The following is a 19,099-nucleotide window of genomic DNA, read 5'->3' on the forward strand; positions in this document are numbered from 1 at the left end:
TCTGACAGTTTTGGCTGATCGTTGTTCTATTTTTCAGTTGAAATTTTGATGTGGTTGTGCGAAGAGGTGAGCCCTGTCTCCCTCAGCGCCATCTTGACTGGATCTCCAAAGTGATGTTTATTTTAAAGAGGATAAATACTTTTTAATATTTATGCAGAATTAACAAAAAATAATCTCAACTATGTGAAAATATACATGGTATACAGGTTAAAAAGAAGTGTATACCAAAGCTTTAATGGTTGCCTTCATGTGTTGTGGTTATGAGTGATTTTTTTTTCTTGTATTTTTTTACTGTATATATTTTGTATTTTGAGATTTTATATTTTGCCTTGTTACAGGAAGGAATTTAGGCAGTTTGTACAAACTTATAAAATGACAAGATGATGCCCTGGCTGGTGCAGTTCAGTGTGTTGGGCATTATCTCACAAACTGAAATATCACTGGTTCGATTCTTGGTCAGGGCACATGCCTGGGTTGCAGGCTGGCCCCGATTGGGGATGTGCGAGAGGCAACCAGCTGATGTTTCTCTCTCACATCAGTGTTTCTCTCCCTCTGTTTCTCCCTCCCTTACCCTCTTCTAAAAATAAATAAATAAAATCTTTTTTTATAAAAAGGGCAAAATGGCATATGTACAAACTGGACAAAAGATTATAGAAGGAAATTTGGGACAAAATGAAGTATATAATTAGCTACTACTACTTTTATCCATATAGTGTATTTAAATACTTGAACCTAAGCTTTTATGTTGTAAAGGGAAACTTTTTGGTTTTGATATCTATTGAAAAGAGTTAATTCATATGAGAAATTACACTTCTTGGTGGCAAATGCAGATAAGAATTTCTCTTCAAGAGAAATTAACAGAGGAAAACATTTCTTTATTATAATGGAAATGCCTTTTCAAACAATATATGAAATTCTAAAGAAAAGATCATTTTTCCCACATAAAAATACAAAAACCATAAAGTCAAAAAACCAATTGGAAAAACATACAGATATGTAACTGATAAAAAGCTAATAATACATATATGGAGCTCTTATAAATTAACAAGTAATATAAATTAAAAAGCAAAATCCCAATAGTAAAATGAGCATAGAATACGGACCATGTAATTTATTAAGAGAAATATAAACTGGGTTTTATTTCTTTTAAGCTTTAAGGATTTTTGTGTGTGTGTGAATATGCAAATGTTTTCCTTTTGTTCCTCTACCACACTCTGGTAATAATTTATTTCTTAGATGTTTTATTTTAGGCTATCGTTTTAAAAAATGATTGATGCCACAAGCTGGTCTGTGTTTACATTTTGAGTTATATCATTTTGGGGGGGAGTGTATTAAATCTGGTCTTCTAGTAAATGTTTAACAACCATCTCTTTGTAACAGAAAAAGCATGGTTTGTAATGTTTAGACATAATATAAATACTTCAACTGTGGCCCCAAGGTGTCTATGGGATGTCACTGAAGGGGGCGTGGGAGAGATGACACAATTGCCTCCAGGGCAGGTGGGAGCCAACTCCAGCCGACTGCTGATATGATAAACCACTCGTAACCGTATTTTAAGTCGCTGGTCAATGTAAAGGAAATTATATATTAGCCAGAGTAGTTCACTAATTTTGAAATGTCATGCTATTTCAGGTGCTAAAATGATGTATTTTCTGGACAAGTCAAGGCAAGAGAAAGCAATTGCCATTGCTACTAGACTGGATGAAACTATAAAAGATAAAAATGTAAAGGTAAGATTTTTCACAGACTGATTTCTGCATACTTATGCATATTGAATGATCTAACAAAACATGTCTTTATAACATAATTCTTGACTGGGCCTTCTGAATTATGCCTTGATTTGAATCTCAGTTCTAATTATAAGCTATGTCACCTTTGGCAAGTTACATTACCCATGTCTTTTACTTTTTTTGTCATGGATTTGGTATAAAGGTTGCCTGAAATAATAAACTGAAGTGATTACTACCTGCCTGGCACATGGTAAGTACTTAGTATATGGGAGCTAGTTTATTGTAAAGGACACTTTTAGTTTAGTGATCATAGTTTTGGAGATTAACTTTTTCAAGGATTATAAATTTTACTGCTTTATTAAGACATTGAAGAATTGATTTTTAAAATGTCCCTATTTTGAGATGATTACTTACTATCGATGGGAAGAAATTATTCTGGACTAGGGCTTGTTGGCCTTCTCTTGGTTAGTTAACAGATTGCATCTTTTGATTAAAAGGATTATTAACCAAACTTAAAAAAATAATTTTTATTTCCCTTTGTTTCAGTAGACTTTAATGAAGGTTTCTGAGGCACTGCTTGATGGCAGCTTTGGGAGTTGTAATTCCCAATATGAAGAATACAGGATGGCCTGTCATAACCTGCTTCCTTTCACATCCGCTTTCCTGCCTGCTATGAATGAAGTCCGCAGTCACAGTGTGGCCCTAAACAATACGGCTAACTATGATGTCTTGGCAAATGAAATTTGAAATCCCATAGAAAATTGACTTCTATAGATTCAAAGCTGACTTAAGATCAGGGTTTCTTCTCCACAATGTATATAGATATGAAGTGAAATAGTTGGATAGAATTTTTCAATAGAGTATTCTGTAAGCTTATTTTATTCTTTATCTGACTCTGCCATTATACATAAACATCTGTTAAAATTACCTGTTTATACTTGTACAGTTTTCTTAAACTTTAGAATTATATCAGCATTGTGATGGGTGCTGTCACTTTTATATCATAAATATGACAATTTCTTGTTTTAGTAAGTTATATGCAGACTTTTTTTGTTTGTTTTTTAAGATTCTGATTTTAGAATCTTATATATTGATCCCTTATTGGTTTGTTTTAGTGTTTATTTGCTTCCTTTTTAATTAAAGCACATCAGTTTTAAAGTTAAATATATGTAAAAAATAATATGAAACTCCTTTTGGCAGATACTGAGGTTTATTTTAAAATTTAGTTTGCCATTTTTTGTCTACCTTAATTTTTTTCTGATTCATCATTTTCTTTTTAATATCTATGAAAATGATAATTTCTGTTGGTTCAGAATGTGGGGGTTGGTTTACCTTTTAATCACTGAAATTCACTGATAAGTTTGTTTTGTATCTAGATTCAAGACCCATAGACAAGATTATGCTTTATTGGCTAAATTGCTTTGTGTGTTAATAAATAGTTTATATCTGAGTGGTATAGGCATCAAGGGAGCATAACTGGGCAGAATACAAATTATAATGAACTGATCTTACTCTTATAGTCATACATTGACTATTAAGAAAGATTTTATATCAGTAGAATGAGAATTTAAACTCTTACTAAATTATTAAAACATGGTATTGTCAGTCAATTTTTTTTGCGGGTGGGACCTTTTTCTATCTTGTATAGAAAACAGTAATGGCATCATTCGATATGTTTCTTTCAAAACTGTGTAAATATGTCTGTAATATTAGTATTTCTCTTTAAGGCAAATATAAGTTCAAAAAGGGAAATTTTATTTAGAGAACCAGTTCTAATTGAAATGGTTTTCTTTTACTCTAAGCTATTTTAGATTCATAATTGTTGAGAAAAACACTATAAAATAATGCCAACCTATAAAATGCTGTAATAAATTATTTTGTACACAGTTGCATATTTGTGTTTGTGTTATTGCTTCACACTGACAAAATATTTTTGCAAAATGTCATTTCTTTGAGGGAGTAAAAACTTCTAATCATCTTAATTATCAGTTTATTTGAAAAATCACCTACCAATGTATTGTAGTGCCACAGTGGCTTCTTTTCCTTTTAGTGTTTTAATAATTTTAGAAGTAGGCAATCTTTGTTACTAAATACATAATTTGTCATGTTGCTTTCAGCAAGATGCCATTTGCATAAAGTATGCCAGTTAATAATTAATATGGAAATTGTGCTTTCAGCTGTAGTCTTATTTTTTCTAATTTATTTTTTATTGTATTTTTTCCATTACCATCTGTCACCCTTATACCCCTGCCCCCCACAATCACCACACTGTTGTCCATGGCCATGAGTCCTTTTCCTTTTTGTTCAATCCCTCCACCCCCGTACCCCACAACCCCCAGAGCTGTCAGCCTGCGCTCTATGTTACTTGTTAGCTCAGTTTGTTCATTAGATTCCACATAAGAGTGAAATCATATGGTATTTTTCTTTCTCTGACTGGCTTATTTCACTAAGCATAATGTTCCCCCAGGTAATTCCATGCTGTTGCAAACAGTAAAATTTTTTTCTTTTATTTATTTATTTTTTAAGTATGTTTTTATTATATTGTTACAATAGTTCCAATTTTTTCCCCTTTGCTTCCCTCTGCCCAGCACCCCCTCCCCCCCTTAGTTCATGTCCATGGATTGTGCATGTAAGTACCCTGGCTTCACCCTTTGCTATATTAGTCTTTTCTAAATTAATTAATTTTTATAACATTAAAAAATAACAATTCCCCCCTCTGAGACTTAAAAGACCCTTTATAATCTTTTTTTTTAATTTTTTATTTGTTTATTTTATTTTTAGAGAGAGGGGAAAGGAGAAAGGGAGAGAAACATCACTGTGTGGTTGCCTCTCACTCATGCCCCCAACTGGGGGCCTGAGGTGCAACCTAGTAATGTGCCCTAACTGGGAATCTAACCACCGACACTTGGCTCGCAGGCCAACGCTCAATCCACTGAGCCAAAGCAGCCAGGGAAAGACCCCTTATAATCTTATAAAGGACAGTGGGCAAAGTTCTTGTGCGCTAGCTGCTTCAAGCTGGATGTAGTCGTCCTACCTACCCTTGGGTCCAGAAATCCCTAATAAGAGTGGGGTTGTGGAGGGGAGGGTGGCCTTCCCATATGGGGAAGGATCTTGCAGACTCCAGGTCAGTTGGCTGTCCCCGGGCAACGATGTGCTTGGTTTAACAGGCTAGCATCCTTGTATTCTGGGGGCAACAGATTTGGCAACAGGGTTAAAAGACATCATTCAATCCATAACCACTAGATGACAAAAGGCAGGTATTAATTTTTCAATGTCCCACATTGGGGAAAAAAAGGGCTTCTTTGGAGGAAGGTGTGCAAGGCATGTCACACTTGTCCAAAACCCTTTTGCCCACTATACTTAGTTTAGGCTGAGGGGAATATTTTAGGTTTCCTTGCTCTCAGACCTCTGGGCCCTTTCTGTCTAAGCCATTAGGACAGAAAAGAGAAACCAGTTTTAAAGTGAAGCCCACACACCACCCCATTCTTCACCAACCCAGCCACTTAATTCAGCCAAACTTGAGTCTCAGGAGGCAGCGTTGCAGACAGGATTAAGAGAGGCCTATACGTGCAGTCACTCAGGTAATGAGATCATAGGCTTATGCCCTATGAAACCAGAACACACATGTTAATTTATGCAACATAACCTCAACAAACCAGTCTCTTAAGTCTGCAAGACTGTCTTATTGGAAAGACATTGTTGCAAAGCATTTGACATTCTTCTTGCCTATAAATTAAGCATCTTTAATGATGTCAGACCTAGTTTAACTTTCAAATGAAAACAAACTTTAAATGAGGATAAACTTTAAAGACAGCTGCACTACTTTATAGTCTACCACTGGGCATTATGATTTTCCTTGAATCACGATTTTTCTCAAGATTACCCTTGTAATTAAAGGGACTGCATTAAGTCCAGTTTTAATTTATCCTGGTTATTTGCATAAACACAAGAGCATCAAATGATCATGTATGACCTTTAAGTCTGCTTTGTTGGAACTTACACAAGTTCCAGTCTGCCCTGGGTGACTTTCAGTCTGCCCTTCAGGGCACAGGAGCTGAGCTTCATATCTGCCATTCAGCCTTGCCTGTAAACACCTGTCTTTTTCCATGTCCTTTGGGTTTTCCATTGTGACTTAAGGTTCCTTCTAGCCATCTTTCAGGAAACCAACCTTTGTTCCTTCCCTGGAAAGATTGCCATGGACTGCACATCCAACCTAGGTACCAGACCTTTTTTCTCGTGGGCTTTTATTACCTTCAAAAGTCAGTCTCAGTTCCTCAGGGCTTTTTGGTAATAAACAGAGCCTAAGCATGCCTCCTTTAGGCATGACATTCCAGTCAAAGTGGTGGTCAACAACACCTCTATTAACAACTGGACTTAATAGTTTTATGCAAAGAACCTTATGTCATTACTTAAGAATGCCAAATTTTGGGGGGATCAGGTAGGGAGAAAAATATACAGTGTGAAGTAAAATCCTTGTCCTTCTAATCACTAAAATTGCATTCCCATACTTTACATTGTTTTTGTTCACTTTCCTACATGTGAGGATTTGGGGGGGGGGTGTTGCTGGCTCAGTTATTAATTTAATTTGCTTTCATTTTTTTCCCCCCACTAAAAATTTTTGTTTGTTTTTCTATTACAATTGTCCCACTTTTTCCCCCATTTCTTCCCCATACCCTGTCCACCCCTTCTGCCACAGTCAGTCCCCACCAAGTTGACCATGTCCATGAGTCATTTATACCTGTTCTTTGACTAGACCGTTCCCCTTTTTATTCCCTTCTCTCCCTCCCCTCTTCCCCATTGTCATTGTTAGTGCATTGGTTCTTTTGAATTGGTGTATCAGGATCTTTGGATATAATCCTAGCAATGGAATTGCTGGTTCAAAAGGCAATTCCATTTGTAGTTTTTTGAGGAAATTTCATACTGTTTTCCATAAAGGCTGCACCAGACTGCATTCCCACCAGCAGTGCACTAGGGTTCCTTTTTCTCCACATCCTCGCCAGCACATGTTGTTTGTTGATTTGTTGATGATGGCCATTCTGACTGGTGTGAGGTGGTATCTCATTTTGGTTTTTATTTGCATTTCTCTGATGGCTAGTGATGTTGAGAATTCTTTCATTTGCCTATGGACCCTCTCTCTGTATGTCCTCTTTGGAGAAGTGTTTGTTCAGGTCCTTTTCCCATTTTTTAATTGGGTCGTCTGTCTTTTTGGTGTTGGGTTGTATAAGTTCTTTATATATTTCGGAGATCAATCCCTTGTCTGCGGTACCATTGGCAAATATATTTTCCCATATGGTTGGTTCCCTTTTCATCTGCTGATGTTTTCTTGTGCTGAGCAGAAACTCTTTAGTTTAATAAAGTCCCATTTGTTTATTCTTTCCTTTATTTCCCTTGCCTTAGGAGATATATCGGTGAAAATATTGCTACGTGGGATATCTGAAAGGTTTGTCAATTTTGTTTATCTTTTCAAAGAACCAGCTCCTGGTTATATTGATTTTTTGAATTGTTTATTTTGTATGTCATTTAATTCTGCTCTGATCTTGATGATTTCATTCCTTCTACTCACTATGGGCTTTGTTTGTTGTTCCTCTAGTTCTTGTAGCTGTAGGGGTAGGTTTTTTATTAGAGATTCTTCTGTCCTTTTTAGGTAGCCTGTATTGCTATGAACTTTCCTCTCAGGACTGCTTTCACTGTATCCCATAGGTTTTGGGTTGTTGTGTGTTTATTATCATTTGTTTCCAGAAACTTTTTGATTTATTCCTTGCTGTCATTGTTAATCCATTCATTATTTAATAGGATGTTATTCATTCTCCATGAGTTTGAATGTCTTTGAGATTTTTCCTTGAGGTTGATTTTCAGTTTCAAGCCGTTGTGATTCTGAGAAGATGCTTGTCATAATTTCAATTTTCTTGGATTTGTTGAGGCTTGTTTTGTATCGTACCATGTGGTCTGTCATTGAAAATGTGCCATGTGCACTTGAAAAAAATGTATATTTTACTTCTTTGGGGTGAAAAGTTCTATATTAACTAAGTCCATTTGATCGAGAGTGCTGTTAAATGCCTCAATATCCTTGGTGTTTCTTTGCTTCAAAGATCTGTTCATTGTTGACAGTGGGGTGTTAAAGTCCCCTACTATGAGTGTGTTGCTGTCTGTATCCTTCCTGAAATCTTTCAAAATTTTCCTTATATCTTTGGGTGCTCCTAAGTTGGGTGCATATATGTTTACAACAGTAATATCTTCTTGGTGGATTTTTCCCTTAAGTATGATGAAATGTCCTTCTTTGTCTCTTTTTATGGCCTTTGCTCTGAAATCTGTTTTGTCTGATATAAGTATTGCTACCCCAGCTTTTTTTTCAGGTCGATTTGCTTGAAATATTTTTTTCCATCCCTTCACTTTCAGTCTGTGTAGATCTTTTGTTCTAAGGTGGGTCTCTTTTAGACAGCATATATGTGGGTCATGTTTTCTAATCCATTCAGCTACCCTGTGTCTTTTGATTTGAGCATTTAATCCATTTACATTTAAGGTTATTACTGTTAGATACTTATTCATTGTCATTTTCCCCCTTTGTACTTGTGTTCTTCTCTGTCTCTCTCTGATTCTTCATCTTCTTAAAGCAGACCCTTTAGCATCTTTTGCAATGCTGGTTTGGTGGAGATGTATTCGTTTAGCCTTCTTTTGTCTGGGAAACTCCTTATTTCACCTTCCATTTTGACTGAGAGCCTTTCTGGATAGAGTATTCTTGGTTGTAGGCCTTTGTTTTTCATTGCTTGGAATATTTTTTGCCATTCTCTTCTGGCTTATAGTGTTTCTGCTGAGAAATCTGATGATAGCCTTATTGGAGCTACCTTGTAGGTTACTAGCTGTTTCTCTCTTGCTGCCTTTAGGATTCTCTCTTTGTCTTTCAGTGTCGACATTTTAATTATGATGTGTCTTGGAGTGTGCCTGTTGGGGCTCATCTTCATTGGGACCCTCTGTGCTTCCTGGACTTGCATGACTTTTTTTCTCATCAAGTTAGGGAAGTTTTCTGTCATTAGTTTTTCAAAGAGGTTTTCTATCCCTGGCTTCTCTTCTTCTCCTTCTGGTATTCCTATGATATGGATATTACGTTTCATGTTGTCCTGCAGCTTTCTTAAAACCTTTTCTTTTTCAGTCTTTTTTCATTTTGTTGCACTGTCTGGGAGTTTTTATCTACATTGTCCTCCAGCTCGCTGATCCGACCTTCCGCTTCCTCTAGCCTGCTTTAAATTCCTTCTACTGTGTTCTTCAGTTCAGAAATTGTATTCTTCATTTCCTCCTGGCTCTTATTGATAGCTTCTATGTCCTTTTTCATGCTGGTGTAATTCTCAGTAAGTTCCTTGTAGTTCCCCTGGAGTTCTTTGTAGTTTCCCTGGAGTTCTTCGTATTTTTCTTTGAGCTCGCTGAACTCATTGAGCTTCCCTATCATCTATGTTTTTAATTCCATGTCTGATAGTTTGCTTACTTCTATTTCATTTAGCACTCTTTCTGGGGATTCCTTTCTTTTCGATGGGGGGGTTGTTTCTCTGTCTCTCCATTTTTGTGACTCTTCTTACTTGTTGCTGCTTCTTAGATTGATCTGCACTTCCTTAATCTGCCCCTGGTGATGTCAGATCGTGTAGCAGTCTAAGCCTAGGCAGCCTGCTGGAGACTACCAGAGATCTACTGTCTTTGTCTGTCTCCTTTAGTTGTTAATCTATTCAATCTGTGATCAACCATCAGGCTTAAGCACCGAGGGTGGGGCAGATTAATTTCTGCAGCGGGGGCTTTTGCTTCCCTGCAGGCTGACACCACTTGGAGGGGAATGGTCTGCCTGCAGTATGGGGAATGAGTCAGCACTGAGAGCAAGTCGGCTGCCCCCTCAGTTCTCTCCTCAAAACCACCACCCCAAATTCTCCCCAAGCGTCGCTAGTCCTCTCTGCCCTCCCTCTGCTTTTTGTACGTGATCTGCTTAAGAGCTCTTTTTCTCCAGCTGTTTCTTTCAGGCCTGCAAAAAACCCTGTGGCTTTTTGCTTTTCACAGCTGGATACTATTTTACTTTCTTCTCTGTTGCTGTAGGCTGGGAAGCCCAGCTGGGGGTTTAGACCCTGCCCTTCCCAGGGGGAACCCCCAGCTGCTGAGCTGTTTCTCAGTCCCTTCAGCTGCCACCCGGGGGAGCCCAGCCAGCTCTTTTGTATCTCCGCTCTTCCTACCGATCACGTTGTGATGAAGCGGCCTTTTCTGTCTCTCTGTGATTATAAGACTTCTCTCCAGCTAGTGTTCAGTTGGTATTTCAGATGATTTCTCCACAATTAAGTTGTAAGTCCAGATTGGTCCTGGGAGGAGGTTAGTGTAGGTTCTACTTACTCCTCCACCATCTTGGACCCATCAAAATTTTCTTCTTTTATATGGCCAAGTATTCCATTGTGTAAATGTCCCATGGTTGCTGGGAATGCAGATTTGTGCAGCCGCTATAGAAAACAGCCACTTCTGGGAATTCATCTGAAGAAACCCAAAACACTAATTTGAAAGAACATAAGCACCCCTAGATCACTGAAGTGTTATTTACAATTACCAAAATTTGGAATCAGCTATAGTCTTTTAAAAAGTATTCAATTGGGATCATTTAGAGTATCTGAGAGTTATAGATGGATACAGTTGAGGTGTGAGAAGTTTGGTTCAAGATAAGGAAGAAGGCAGGATAATTGGTAACAAGGATTAGTGAAATCCTGTATTGTATCAGTCAATGTATAGAGGTTGTGTTTATTCTCCTTCCTACTCTGAGTGTAAACTCTTGGTTAAGGGAGGAAGGTTGTATCATGTCCCTTTACCCCTTACCTCCACCGTATCCCGTCCTTGGCAGAAGCCCTTTTAGTTTTGTAAAGCTAAATAATAAATCAAAAAGACATCTTAAAAACAAGTACTTAAAAAGAAGAACGGAGACAGAATCATGGTGTAGCGCAGGAGCTCAGCTCTAGGCAGGTTTACCTTGGAACTGAAAAACAACAGTGGAGCATTGGAGAGGGAATTCATATCAAGTTCATTCCCGCGGTGGCGAGTGAGAACAGGAATCAAATCTGCCTTCAGACTCACGGCCTCAGGTGAGGACAGGAAGAACAGGATCTGCCTTCAGTCTTGCCTTGTGGCAGCGGGCAAGGACAGGGGCCAAAGCATAACAAAAGTGACACATGGCCAACCAGAACTATGTAACATGCACTAAGGAATTCTCTTAAATAGGGGTGACTTGGGAAAATGAAAATACGTGCGTGTGGAGGTAGGGATCCTGGCTATGGTCACCCTAGCATGACACATGGATACAGAGAGTTTTGATGGTTGCCAGGTGGGAGGGGCGTTTGGGAGAATGGGTGAAGAAGTGAAGGGGCTGAGAAGTACAAATAGGTAGTTACAAAATAGCGATGGGGATGTAAAGTACAGGAAATGGAGTAACCAAAGAACTTATACGCATGACCCATGGACATGAACAATGGTGTGGGGATTGCCTGAGGGAGTGGGGGATGCTGAGTGGAGGGGCAAGGGGAAAAATAGGGACAACTGTAATAGTATAATCAATAAAGTGTAATTAAAACAAATACTTAAAGAAGTCTCTTGTTTCAAGAGAAGACCAAAAAGTCCTTTTTCCTGCCAAGTTTTGCAGAACAGATAGGAAAAAACACACCAAGATTCAAGAAATAGTGTGATAAGGGAAGAATTTGGCTTCAGGTTTTTGTGATTTTATTGAGTAATGAATTTCATGGGCAAAGCCTTCAGAATAAAAAGAAACTATAATTCAATCTGTATTCACCGAACCCTATTTTGTTTAAGACAGTTGAGGTATGATGTATACAATAGTGAACAAAATTAAGGCCTTATTCGCATGGTGTTTATATGCTAGTGGGGGGAGAGAGAAATATATAATATGCAGTGTTATTACTGTTTAGAAAACTCAAGTACAATATGTATACAGAGAGTAGTGTTGGTTATAATGAAATTTTACAATTTCAAAGAATAAGAATAGTCTAAGTTTACAGGGAAGATTATTCTCAAAGGAATGAACTAGACTGACATCAGACTTCTCAAAATCATTATTGAATATAAGTATCAAAGAAAGAAGATAAAAATTTGAACCAAGTCAGCATTAGAATGTGACAACATTTAAAAGTATTTTTCAGTATACAAACCTCAAAAGATTTACCTTACAAAGGTCCTCAAGAAAATACTTCAGATACTTACCTGGCAGGGGAGATTCCATGATCACAAAAGAGGTGTTCCCAGGGCAAGACTTACCATTGTACTGTGGATGTGCTGATCCCTGCAATTTCCCCAAATGTGGGAAACTTGACTGCATAATTGGTGATAGTAGGGGACCATGTTCACACTCTCCCTTGTTAAGAAAGAAAATACTTCGGGGCAGCGATTTTCAACCTTTTTCATCTCATGGCATACATAAGCTAATTACTAAAGTTCTGTGGCACAACAAATATATTTTTTGCTAATCAGACAAGAAAATCAGTATAATTTTTAAAATTAAATTTATTGGGATGACAGCAGTTAATAGGGTCATAGAGGTTTCGAGTGTACATTCTATGATACATGATCTGTATATTGTATTGTGTGCCCACCAATCAAAGTCAAATCATCTTTTTTTAAAGTATATTTTATTGATAATGCTATTACAGTTGTCCCAGTTTTTTTCCCTTTGCCCCTCCTCTTCCCGGTACCTCCCTTCCATCCAGCAGTCCCCACTTAGTTCATGTCCATGGGTCGTGCATATACGTTCTTTGGCTTCTCCATTTCCTTTATTATTCTTAATATCTGCCTGTCTATTTTGTACTTACCAATTACGCTTCTTAATCCCTATACATTTTCCCCCATTCTCCCCCTTCTCCCTCCCTGCTGATAACCCTACACATGATCTTCATATCTGTGATTCTGTTCCTGTTCTAGTTGTTTGCTTAATTTGTTTTTTGTTTTTTAGATTCAGTTGATAATTGTGAGTTTGTTGTCGCTTTAATGTTCATAGTTTTGATTTTTTTTTCTTAAATAAGTTCCTTTAACATTTCATATAATAATGGCTTGGTGATGAGGAACTCCTCTAACTTTACCTTGTCTGGGAAGCACTTTATCTGCCCTTTCATTCAAAATGATAGCTTTGCTGGATAGAGTAATCTTGGTTGTAGGTCCTTGCTTTTCACATTTTGAATACATATTGCCAGTTTCTTCTTGCCTGCAGTTTCTTATGGAAACCCCTTTGTCAGTAACTCTGCTTTTCTTTTGCTGTTTTTAAGATTCTTTCTTTATACATTGCATGTAGGAATTTTGTACCAATATATTATGGTGGGAGTGGGAAATTTTTTGAAATATATGAGCAAATTCTGTCATTACGTAAAATCAATATAAATTGAAAATTACTTTGAATTTTCTTTATGAAACTTTGATTTTCTTACCTTAGAATGTATTCTTCATCATTATTATGAAAGATAAAGGCACTCTATGCACAGTTTGCAAAAAATAATTTTAGGTGTCCTGCATACAATTTGTTTATCTTTAACCTTTGGCATTTTAATTATGCTGTATCTTGGTGTGGTCCTCTTTGTGTCCAACTTGTTTGGGATTCTATGCTTCCTGGACTTGTATGTCTATTTGCTTTGCCAAATAGGGGAAGTTTTCTTTCATTATTTTTTAAGTAAGTTTTTAATTTCTTACTCTTCCTCTTCTCCTTCTGGCCCCCCTATGATTTGCATGTTAGCACTATTGGAGATGTCCCAGAAGTTCCTAAGCCTGTCCTCATTTTTTTGAATTCTTGTTTCTTTTTGTTCTGCTTGAATATTTATCTCTTTCCTATGTTCCAAATCGTTGCTTTGAATTTTGGCTTCCTTTTCTTCTCTGTTGATTTTGAGTGGGTTATCCTTTATTTCACTGAGTGTAACCTTCATTTCTTCCTTAATTTTTTGCTATACTCAAGAAGTTCTCTGAGCATCCTTATCACACCACTGTTTTCAATTCTGCATCTGATAAATTGGCTATCTCTGTTTTGCTTAGTTCTTTTTAGGGGGGGTTTGTTCTGTTCTTTGATTTGGGCCATATTTCTTTGTCTCCTCAATTTGGCACCTCTCTGTGTTTGTTTCTGTGTATTTGGTATAGCTGCTTTTACTCCCTGTCTTAGTATTACAGCCTATATAGAAAAGGCACCTGTAAATTGTACAGGGCAGAGCCTTGTAGCTGTGTGGCAAGGGCTTGGAGAGGGGACATTGCTGCCACCTGGCTTCTGGCAGTTTGCTTGGTGCTTGCCCCATTTCCAGTTACATCACCCAATTCCTGTGTGCAACTAGCACTCTTCCAGCTGCTGCCCCAGTGGGGAATCCCCGAGTAGGTGGTTTTGCATATGTTCTAAGACCATGCTGGCCCTTTATGTGGGGGAAATAGGGCAGTTTATCCCACTGCCCCAACCCCCACTGGTTTTTACACACTGAGGTAATGAGGGTCTATCTTCCTGGAGCTGGAACCCTGGGCAGTGCAGTCTGGCCTGGGGCTGGGATCACTCACTCCTAAGGTATCCCTCCCATCTGTTCCACTGGTGCCACCTCCACTTTTCCACAGCATGCTGCCTCTCCACCTGTCTCTGTGACTCTGCCCTTCCTTCCCTTCTACCTGTCTGAATGAATGTATTTTGTTTAAATCCTTGGTTGTTGGGCTTCCATACAGCTTGATTTTGGGCGGTTTTGGGTGTTATTAGTTTTGAGATCTGGTTGTAATTCTTTCTATGGTTACATGAGGAGGTGAAGCGTGTCTACCTACACCTCCATCTTGACTGGAAGTCCCAGTTCAAAATACTTTTAAATCTTTTTGGACTTCCCATTTGATTTGTGTGTTGTATAATCTAAAATTTTAGGATTTTCCAGATATCTTTTTGTTATTGATTTTTAATTTAATTCCATTGTGGCCTGATAACATATTTTGTGTAATTTCCATTCTTTCAGATTTGGTAAAGTACGTTTCATGACCCAGAATATGATCTATACTGGTGACTATGCCATATGAACTTGAGAAGACTATGTATTCTGCTGTCACTGGATCTATAAATGTCAATTAGATCTAGTTGATTGATGATGATGTTTAGTTCAACTATACCCTGATTTTCTGGCTTCTGGATCTGTCAATTACTGATAGAGGGGTGTTGAAGTCTCAAGCTATACTAATGGGTTTGTACATTTTTCCTTGTAGTTTTATCAGTTTTGCCTTGTGTATAATGATGCTCTGCTGTTAGGTACATACACATTCAGGATTGTTATGTCTTCATGGAGAATTTACTCTTTATCATTATGTAATGCCCCTTCTTATCTTTGATTATTTTTATTGATCTGAAATCTGCTTTGTCTAAAATTAATGTAGCTATTCCAGATTTCTTTTGATTAGTGTTAGCATGGTATATCTTTATCTTTACATTTAAAATGGGCTTTTTGTAGACAAAGTATGGTGGGGCCTTATTTTTTAAATCCATTCTAATAGTCTCTGTTTTTAAATTGGTATATTTATACAAAACACATATAAAGTAATTATTGCTATAGCTGGATTAATATTGTCCATATTTGTAACTTTCCCAGTCATTGTCCATGTTCTTTGTTTTAAAATTTTCCCTAAATTAATGATAGACACTAAACTACAGATCTAGGAAACTCAGAGAACACCAAGTAGAAGAAAAAAAAAAAGACTGCACCTAAGCATATTATCTTCAAACTCCAGAAAAATTAAAGAAAAAATTTTGGAATAAAAGAAATTTTAAAAAATCATATCAATATAGGAAGAAGGATAAAAATTACATCAGAATTCTCTTCAGAAACCATGCAAGCAAGAAGAGTAGAGTGAAATATTTAAGGGTTGAAAGAAAAAACCAACCAAGAATTGTATACCCAGCAAATTATTATTCAGAAGTGAAGGAGAAACAGACTTTCTCAGACAAACAAAAATTGAGGGCATTTGTAAACAGTAGACCTGTCTTTCAAGAAATGTTAAAAAAAAACAATCCAGAGAAGAAAAATTCTGTAGATCAGAAACTCAGAACTAGAGGCTTTCAGTCAAGATGTCGGCATAAGCGAACACAACTCACCTCCTTGCACAATGGTATCAAAACATCAACTAACATATAGAACTATCATCACTCAGAACTGTGAGAAATCAAGTTGAATGGAAGTCAAACAACTATAGAGTTAAAAGAAACCACATCCATCCAGACTGGTAGGAGGGGCAGAGATGCAGAATGGGCTGGTTCCACCTTCACGTGTGGTGAATTAAATTTGGAAGAGCTTTCAGACACAGAACTTTGAATATGAATCCTCTTACTCCTTTCTTGTAGAAGTAAATAAAACTACCTTGTAACCAAAATAATTTGGGAGATATATCTCAGGAGTGAGGAGTCAGACTCCCCGAACCAGGGTTCCAGTGCTGGAAAAATAAGTCTCCATTCCTCTGGCTACAAAAACCAGCAGGGATTGAGTCAGTGGAGAAAACTGCTGGAACACCAAGCAGTTTCTCTTAAAAATCCACACAGACTCACTTAATCAGACTCACTCATTCAGACTCACTCCCTCTGAGCTCCAGCACTGGGGTAGCAGCTTGAAAGGCACCAGTGGTATACAGGGAGGAACTGAAGTGTCTGGCATCAAGGTGGGAGCCGGGGGAAAGCTTTCTCCCAGACAGGCAGGAAAAGGGCATTGTCCCTTTTCTGAACCATTCCCCAGAGCCACAGAGCTGGCAGGTGGGTGTTATATCTGACTCTATCAACCTGGCTAACACTGTTTGCCCAGCCCTGGAGATCCCTTGAGACTCCATCCCACCCAAGCTGTTAACAGACTTTTCCATATGAATGGCTGGTCTTGGCTTATGCTTCACCAGCTCCTAAATCCTATGCACAGCTGATCCTCCACAGAGGGCAGAGGTTGGTAGTCAGTGGTCACAGCTAGTTCTTGGAGCTAATTGCTCTGGGTAAATCCCTACCATTGACCTGCCAACAGCAACCAAGGCTCAACTATAAAAGGAGAGTCTACTCAGCCCACACGAAGCTTGAGTGATAGGGGAGAATGTGCCACTGGACCCTACAGGACACCTACTACATTAGGCCACACTGCCAAGACATAGAGTCAAAGCAGCTTTACCTGACACATAGAAACAAACACAGAGAGGCTGCCAAAACAATGAGACAAAGAACCATGGCCCAAATGAAAGAACACATCAAAACTTCAGAAAAAGAGCTAAGTGAAATGGAGGTGAGTAATCAATCAGATGCAGAGTTCAAAATACTGGTTATAAGGATGCTCAAGGAACTTAGTGAGGACCTTAACAGCATTAAAAAAATTAAGTCAGAAATGAAGGACACACTAATTGAAATAAAACAACAGTAGACTGGATTGAAATCAAATCAATGATTTGGAACATAAGGAAGCAAAAAAGAAGCAATCAGAATAACAAGAAGAAAAAAGAATCCAAAAAAAACAAGGATAGTGTAAGCAGCCTCTGGGACAACTTCAAGCATTCCAATATTTGCATCACAGCGGTGCCAGAAGTGTCAGAGAAAGAGTAAGAAATTGGAAATCTATTTGAAAAAATAATAAAAGAAAACATCCCTAATTTGGTGAAGGAAATAGAGATGCAAATACAGGAACCACAGAGTCCCCAACAAGATGGATGCCAAGAGGCCCATTCCGAGACACATCATAACTAAGATACTAAAAGTTAAAAATAAAGAGAGAATCTCAAAAGCAGTAAGAGAAAAGCAGTTAGTTACCTACAGGGCAGTTCCCATAAGACTGTCAGCTGGTTTCTCAAAGGAAACTTTGTAGGCTAGAAGGGATTGACAATATCATGAAAAGCAGGAACCTACAGCTGAGATTGTTCTACCCATCAAAGCTATCATTCAGAACCAGAGGGCAGATAAAGAGCTTCCCTTACAAGAAAAACTAAAGGAGTTCATCATCACCAAACCATTATTATATGAAATGTTAAAGGGACTTATTTAAGAAAAAGATCAAAACTATGAACTATGAGCAATAAATACATATCTATCAACAACTGAATCTGAAACACAAACTAAGCAAACAAGGAGAATGGAGACAGAATCATGGATATGGAGAGCATTTTGAGGGTTGCCAGATGGGAGGGGTTTGTGGGGTAATGGAAGAAGAGGTGAGGGGATTAAGAAGTACAAATTGGTAGTTACAGACTAGCCTTGGGGGTGAAAAGTACAGTATAGGAAATGGAGTAGCCAGAGACATAGACATGAATAATGGTGTGGGGATTGCCTGAGGGAGTGGGAGATGCTTGGTGGAGGGAGACAAAGGGGGAAAAATTGAGACAACTGTTAATAGCATAATCAATGTAATATAATTTTTAAAAAACTCAGATCTACATGAAAAGAGGAAGAGTATTAGAGATGAAATAAAGGTAATATAAAATATTTTGTTATTCTTAATTTTTGTTCTTTATTATTTTGTAATTCTTGTTTTTAATCCAACAGATTAGTTTTTCAAAATAATAATAACAACAACAAGATAGTGGAGTATTTAGCACATGGATAATTGGAATGAACGACAACAATGTTGTAAGAGGTAGGAGGAAGAAATTGGGAATACTCTATTGGAAGGGAAAAAAAAGAAAAAAGAGAAAAGAAAAGAAAAAAGAAAAAGAGTAGCAGCCCAGTCCTGGCTGGGTGGCTCAGTTTGTTGGAGCATTATCCTGTACACCAAAAGGTTGTGGGTTTGATCCTTAGTCAGAGCACAGACCTAAATTTCTAGTTTGATCTGTGCTTGGTGTGCGTCTGGGAGACAACTGATCACTGTTTCTCTCACATCAACGTTTCTCTCTCTCCCTCTATCCTTTACTCTTTCTTTATGATCAATAAACATGTTCTTGGGTGAGGATTTAATAAAAAAGAGTAGAACAAAGTTTTTATCTAATCTAATCTATCATCTATTTGTCTAACCTGCAATATCCAATTTTTAAAAAAGATTTTATTTATTTTCAGAGAGAGGGTATGGGAGAGAGAAAGAGGGAGAGAAACACTGATGTAAGAGAGAAACATTGATTGGCTGCCTCTCTTATGTGCTCTGACCAGGAACTGAACGCCAATGCAGGCATGTGCCCTGACTGGGAATCAACCAGTGGCCTTCTGCTTTGCGGAATGACACCCAACCAACTGAGCCACACGTGATAGGGCTGCAGTGTCCAAATTGGTACCCCTGGATATATGTAACTATTGAGAACTTGAACAGTGGCTAGTATGTAAAAGGGACTGAATTTTAAATGGTATTTTATTTAAATTTAACTAGCAACATGTAGATACTGGCTACCATGCTAGTGATGTTTGTCTAATACCTCTTCCCAAAGGG

The 19,099-nt window shown here is 37.8% G+C and overlaps 1 protein-coding gene and 1 non-coding gene across 3 annotated transcripts in view; both read left to right on the top strand.

The window, feature by feature from the left end:
* Nucleotides 1-3,588, top strand: part of NAA16 (N-alpha-acetyltransferase 16, NatA auxiliary subunit) — a 92,697-nt gene extending 89,109 nt beyond the window's left edge. For both annotated transcript variants that reach the window (XM_090258935.1, XM_090258936.1), the window contains 2 exons: nucleotides 1,633-1,730; nucleotides 2,280-3,588. In XM_090258935.1, coding sequence (XP_090115061.1) covers nucleotides 1,633-1,730; nucleotides 2,280-2,477 — 296 coding nt within the window. In that variant the 3' untranslated portion in view covers nucleotides 2,478-3,588. The remainder of the gene's footprint in view (nucleotides 1-1,632; nucleotides 1,731-2,279) is intronic.
* An 8,355-nt stretch (nucleotides 3,589-11,943) lies between these two features.
* LOC149996079 (U1 spliceosomal RNA) lies at nucleotides 11,944-12,106 on the top strand. The gene has a single exon (XR_016507553.1). It is a non-coding gene; the product is annotated as a U1 spliceosomal RNA (small nuclear RNA).
* Nucleotides 12,107-19,099: the final 6,993 nt, after the last annotated feature.

The sequence above is a fragment of the Furipterus horrens genome, unplaced genomic scaffold, assembly GCF_987537825.1.
Source record: "Furipterus horrens unplaced genomic scaffold, mFurHor1.1.pri manual_scaffold_12, whole genome shotgun sequence".
Classification (NCBI taxonomy): Eukaryota; Metazoa; Chordata; class Mammalia; order Chiroptera; family Furipteridae; genus Furipterus; species Furipterus horrens.